Source organism: Acanthopagrus latus, chromosome 5, assembly GCF_904848185.1.
Source record: "Acanthopagrus latus isolate v.2019 chromosome 5, fAcaLat1.1, whole genome shotgun sequence".
NCBI lineage: Eukaryota > Metazoa > Chordata > Actinopteri > Spariformes > Sparidae > Acanthopagrus > Acanthopagrus latus.
Window position 1 is genome coordinate 25191417 of NC_051043.1, and position 6761 is coordinate 25198177.

Consider the following 6761-nt stretch of genomic DNA (forward strand, 5'->3'; position numbering starts at 1 on the left):
ATCACAAAAACACAACATATCTCCATATTTTGATATCTCCTCAACAGCTGCTCACAAATGCTGTAATATATAGTGATACAACAATATTGACTGAACTACAGCTATAAGAACAAGCACAACAGTCTGTTAAAATCAGAAAATGACATAATTTCTATGTAAGGCTGCATTTAAAACCAGCCCTGCTTTATATATCACTGGATATATCAACCTATAATGATATGTCATCATTTATTAGTTGATTTACATTTTGTATTAAAGGTGCAGTGTGCAAGAATTCACCACCTGTGGAATGAATACTCCTGTTAGCTCAGTTAGCCGTGCAGCTAGCAGTCCAGACTGGGAACTACATACGTCCGCAACACAAGCTGCTCTTACACTCACTCACACATGTGTAACATGAGGAGACCAGGAAAAATCATACTCGAGGGAATAAGAGTGTTGTGCCTGCAGACAGCATTGTTAGCAGCATAAAGTACAATCAGTGCACTTGTAGCAGCGACGACAAAGCATGTACAGTGTGTGTTTATTTCATGCAATATTAATGTTCTTTTAATGTTGTGTTCTTAATGCATTCCTCTGCCCCTGTAAAGCACTTTAAATTGTCTTGTGTCTTAATGGTGCAATATAAATAAACATGCCTCTGCTCTATTAGTAGTATCAGGTAATCTAAATGTATAGCAAATTCTTTCGAGCTCTGCAGAGTCTCCGGACTGACTGTGGGCTACTGTAGTGATCCTCACATAACGTTTCTGTAGTTTATAAAGGGCTCTGTGTGAGCTATAACTTGCTCGCTTTACAGTCTCTACTAATGTCGGGTCCCTCCTTTTATTTCAGAGGATTTATGATCTCCTGATTGCTTGCCGCAGTGGCTGCGAGGTTCATTTCATTGTACATTGGGGCCCCCTAGCAGGTCGACCGCACAATGTTTTAGTTAAACAACAAAATGGACCATGAAACTGCTTTTTGGGAGGGAGATTTCTCTCTTTTAATTTTTGCAGCAGCAACATAATGAGGTGGATGGATTCCTTTGAATGAACCTACTGTCCGGAGCGTGCACAGTCACTGAGAGCTGATTCTGTCGAGTCATTCGCTCCCCAAAAGCATTCGTTTTGCTGCGAACCATACAGACAGTGTCAGACCTTTGTCAGGGCTGATGTTTGAATCTCGCCGAGGCAACGGAAGTTTCATCCACCTCGAGATTTCTACCTTCTGTCACAGACTTTTCAGCCTGTATGGACCCTCGGTAAAGGACCCCTGGGAGTCAAAACACAGAGGAGGAAACTGTCTGCCCTCTGAAACATCCAAATGGCTGCATCGTTTTCAAAGTGTGTGATCTTTTACTCATTCTCAGAGCAAAGGGTTTCTTAAATGTTCTCAGGAAAGCTTAATTTCACATCTATGTAACACTTAACTTGACAGTGTCTGATGCTCAGCCTGCTGAAGGGAACATAATGTCTGCACAGTGTCTTTGTCCTGTTTTGATGCTGTAGCCTGCAGGAAGAGACCCGACACAGAATCTCTCACACTACCACCATTGTTACATGTATATTGTGTTTATATCTACCAGAGTCTCAGTTCTTGCATGTCATTCTGACGCTACAGAGACACGAGTAAACCTTGTTGCTCGTTGTGCAAGACGGGCCTGATTGAATCTAAAATTAAATATCACTGAATCCAGAGACTGTAGCTCGCCAGTGAGTCAGTCACTTGTGCAATCTGCTCTTTTTTTTTTCCATCGGACACATGAAACACACACACACACACACACACACACACAGAGCTCATGCATGCATGCATGCATGAATGACAGAGGTTGTGTGTGAGCGAGAGAGATGCATTTCAACATGTGAGGTAGAGCGAAATGGGTAAAGACAGACACACACCTCAGTAACCCGGTGCCCCCGACACACCACACAGCTGCTGCCAAGTGTCCCACATATTGACACGAGTCTGTGATCCGCCTGCAGCACTATCTAACTACCAACACACTCAGCGACCGAAGCCTCTAATTAAACTCTTTATGTTAGGTTTTTTTTCTTCCTCTAAGAATAGAAGAGAAGCCCTAAGGCCAGGAAGCCTTGACACAGAATAAAGGAGAATATAATGGGGAATGTGTGGGTCTTTTCTTATGACTGGTTCAGTCTTCTGTCAGAAGAAACGGGTCTTTTGATATCTCAGATCTTTCTATGAATATCAGAGTTACTGGGGTGCATCAGTACTTGATAACACCACAGGATGTGTACAGGTGTAAGACCCAAAAGAAAGGAAGAATCTTTAATTTTACTACATATCGTACAATGTGCAACACTGCATTTCTCTGCATTTGACCCATCCAAGTGGAGCAGTGGGCCAACAACAGTGTCCAGGGACCAACTCCAGATCTGAGCCAGTGTCTGGGTCAAGGCCACTGACTGATATCTTTAGAGAATTTCAACCAAATTTAAGATTGATTTTAGGACAAATCTTATTCAAGTGCATGATCCTGACCTGTGAAGATGTAGGTTTAATGCCAGATTATGGTTAATTATACAGCAAAGTGCAAGAATGAAACAAAAGGAAGGTGGGTCTAAATAGATTCTGACAAAAATGAACTAAAGGACTGATAAAATCAAATCAGAAATCACATTTTTTGTGGCATTTTAAACCCCAGAAATTGAAATTTTGGACACGCAGCGACTTTTCTGGCTAATTTTAATGCATTTTAAGACTTTAAAAGGACACGCAGACACCATGTATAATGCAAAAATACTAGTACAGAGCAGGATAAAATATAGGATTATATATTAATACTACTAATAATCAGATAGATAGATAGATAGATAGATAGATAGATAGATAGATAGATAGATAGATAGATAGATAGATAGATAGATAGATAGATAGATAGGTGTGGTATTCATAAGACTACAATAGAGGCACACCTGAAATCGCCCACAATAGGTGTGGGTCCAACTGCAGGCCAGTCCTGATCATGTCATCAGAACCAGACACTGTGGAGGATACAGTGCATTATAATAGAGCTATATGATGCAATGCGTGGAAAGTGTTGGCAGTAATGTGATTAAATGATAGTGTGATGGAGCTGTCCAGTGGTTTGGCTTGTCACCCCGGTCCTCCTCCTCCTCCTCACCCCCCTGACAGCCCTGCAGGCCGGCCGGCTCCGGCGCTGCTGCCGCCGGGAGCACGCTGACGGACAGCCCGCCGCTGTCACAAGCGCCATAAATCATCCGCAGGGAGACTCACCTCGCCCCGCTCGATCCGCTCCACGATGCTGGCGAACTCCGTCATGTCCTCAGAGTCCGACATGGCTACAGATGGAGATGGATGTGCAGCAGAGAGACCGGGTTTCTTTAAAAAATGATAATAATAATAATAATGATAGTAAGGATGTAGAAAAACACAAAACAAGCAGCCGCGGATTATTATAAAAGAGCCAGGATGAGACGCGTCACGGCTTCACGGGGAAGGTGAGATAAGCATGAAGAGAGAAGAGCCGCTCCTCAGACCTCCATCACCATCCTCTCTCCTCCCTCCCTCTCTGTGCGCGCTACAGTACGCGCGCCTGCTGCCCGCGAGAAGCCAATTTTCTGTGAGTTTGCCTCATCTTGGAGGGAAACCCCGCCCTCTCCTCTCCTCTCCTCTCCTCTCCTCTCCTGTACCATCTCCCTCCTTCTCTCTCCACATCATCCCTCAGCGGCGATGTCTCGACTCACAGGGCTCTTTGTATCCCCCCCCCCTCCCTCCCTCCCTCAGCCTCAGCTCTGTCATCCATCAGACAGATTTATCTACCAATCGCCGGAAAAACAATCGTAATAATCCCAGCCTGAAGATTAAAGAGGGGAGAGGGTGGTCTTTAAATCTGTCAGAGCCACGTTCGGTCAAGTTTTACGCATGGCTGGCAGCGCGCTCATGTGCGCATATGTTGCGTTACATGGACTCATGTCTGCTCGCTGCGACCCGAATATGTGACCGCTACTCTCTGTGGACTCACTGTGGACTTTTTCCTGTCATTAAAGGTGCACTGTGCAGTTTTTGGGACGAGATTGGAACCAGAAGAGAGAGATCTTCCTTGACTGGATAAGAAATAAATAAATAAACTGTCTTTGTTGTCATGACTGCAACAGCACAGTTTCATGCTCATTTACTTTGTTTATATGTGGCGGACCCTGCCACCTTTCCAGCATCAAACAACAGTTATCTTCCCTCTGAGAACAGCTTCTTTATTCAGTTATTGGAGAAAAATAAATTTTTCTGAGTGTTTATGATTTGATTCTGATAAAATTCTCAGTTTGAATTTCTTCTCCAAAAGCACATGGCGTCCCTTTAAAGCTGGATTTTTGAGGAGGAGGAGAGGCTCCGATCTCGTGTGAGCCAGAGTCAAACAGAGACCTGGTCCATGCCTGAGCCGGAATGCGAGCCGACCGTGTGGGGCCGGATTAAGTTCGTGTTTTTAATTTTTTCTGGCAAATGCCACTTGTTCCGCATCACCAGATGGCCCCGCGGCTTCATATTCCACCCCATTGAGCATGTAGAGGGGGACAAACTGGCAGACTGCCCCAGCGGAGCAAACGGTGCATGACAAAACTAATAACTAGTCGACTATCTGACCGCTGTTTCCAAAAAAAAGAAGAAAAAAAAAAACACTGAGATAATCACTGTTCACTGCAGCGAGGGAGCTATGTGGTTTCATTTTTGGACGAGCGGTCATCTTAAAAAGAACACGTTCGTACTTACAGTGGAAGGCAATAATGGCTTTAAATCATACCACTGTTTTATAAATAAGCCGTCATTAAAGGTGCAATATGTAAGAAATGACCACTGTCAATTTCAAAACAAATTGGTGGCAGCATATTGCGAGCGTGACCGCTAACTGCAGCTGCATTGAACTTGTAAGCTCGGTTAGCTGTGCAGCTAGCGGAGCGGACTGGTAGCACAGGAGCTTGAAACCATGACAGGTCTGGGCTAGCTGGTTAGCATGCTAACCTCAGTAGGCCAGATATGTTTGCAACAATACAGACGTCAACACTTAAAAACTGTTATTTCTTCGTTATATTGATCGCTTTTAAATATCTTCAGCTGAAATTCTCACATACTGGACCGTTAATTACAACTTGGGTTGTCAGGTTGTGATGAACACTGACTCCACAGGCCAGCAGCTCTGTGAGGCTTTGACATTTACTTCACATCAGCTAATGCCAGCTAACATGCATGGATACGAGTCCAGTGCTCATGTGTAATATGCGAGGAGATGACACTTGACCTGCCCCACGAAAAAAGCCACATAACTGAACCACAGTGCCCCTGTGCTTGACTGAATAATCAATAGAACGCACTGATTAGTGTGTTTTACTAAGGAGAATTGATTCAACTTAAATAACTGCACAGAAAACAGCTGTTGCGTAGGCGCATGTAAGATGACCCGAGGGCCCGTGGATCATTAGGAATGACTCAATCTTTCACATGACGCAATGCGGTAAACAAGCTGTATTTCTTATATTTGTGTTGTAGCAACAGCTTCATTCAAGAAAGGGGAAAACAGTCCTCTGTCCCCATGCGCCTGATAAACGAACCTGACAGTGATGTTGGCGTCACTTTCCTTCACGCAGAGCTTAACTTTACTTTCTACGCGTCCTTCCCCCTCGGCCTCTGCTGCTCGGTGACACTATAGGGTTACGCGTCTCGTTGAGGAGGGTGGTGCCACACAGGTGTAAGTTGCCTGATGAACATAGGGGATCATAACCGCACCCAAACCACAGCTGCGGCAGCTGGCTGTCGCAGAGCATCCCCTGACACTTTCTTGAATCTGGGCTGGGCTGTATTCACTTGGGGGGGGCGGGAAGCACATTTCAATCCTCACTTTTCCTTTTGGTTTGATTTCTTCTTCTAAACTTGGATGGATTGAAAATCACAAAAATGTGTGGTCAAGCGCCGCGTAAATTTTTAATAACCTCCGTTCGCAGATTGGGTATCAGAGTGCAACTAGGCCGCATTTGTCTGGATTGAATTACATCGTCAGCGCCAACAGTGAGGTCTGTGCCTGCGCTATGCAGCTCCCAGGTGGGACTCTATATGTGTGCTTGCATGTGTGCCCTGTATCCAGAGAAACTCCCCTTCCCCCCAGGCTTTTAGCTGCAGCTAACTCACTGACCTAGCAAAGGACGGACATTAAAAGAAAAAAAAAACAAACAAACATCAGACTGTGTTACTCTAAAGCACAACACGTCAGCGTTGCAGTAAAATTAAAGGCAAATTAGGGAAAATGCTGACCAGCTGTTGTGTTTGAAGTTAAAAATAGAGCAACAACAGCTGAGTCATCCAACCCCACAGTCTACTGTGAGAGGAAATAAGGACTTTGTCTTCTATACAGAAACTCAGAAGCTGGTGGAGCGATGTCCTTTTAGTCCACCTAACCTGAGAGAAAAGGGGTCATGATGGGACACTTCTATCTTTTCTTTCTAGGTGCAGTTCTGGATTTAAGATTTTGGGTTAGATGTTGAGGTTTACCGAATGCTATCAGCGACCCCATGACTTTTTGTTTAGTGACAACATCAGGCACAAAAAACAAAAAAAGACAAAATGCTTGGATTTCATGTGAGAGCACAATGGAAACTCGTTTGTGGTTGAGTGGTGTCATCGTCAGGGTACATTTTCCATTTGTAACAAGATTCAGCAACACAAACAAACAGAAGGACTGCTGACTTTGGACTAACTGAGAGCACTTTTAATAAAGGTGCATCCTCTCTTTGGACCACTCCATTTGT

General features: G+C 44.3%; 1 protein-coding gene across 3 annotated transcripts in view; it reads right to left on the reverse strand.

Moving 5' to 3' along the window:
• Positions 1 to 3519, reverse strand: part of trim36 (tripartite motif containing 36) — a 33823-nt gene extending 30304 nt beyond the window's left edge. Inside the window, exon 1 of one of the 3 annotated variants that reach the window (XM_037098792.1) lies at positions 3244 to 3519. In XM_037098792.1, coding sequence (XP_036954687.1) covers positions 3244 to 3306 — 63 coding nt within the window. In that variant the 5' untranslated portion in view covers positions 3307 to 3519. The remainder of the gene's footprint in view (positions 1 to 3243) is intronic. The other 2 variants (XM_037098789.1, XM_037098790.1) reach the window with 2 other exon arrangements.
• Positions 3520 to 6761: the final 3242 nt, after the last annotated feature.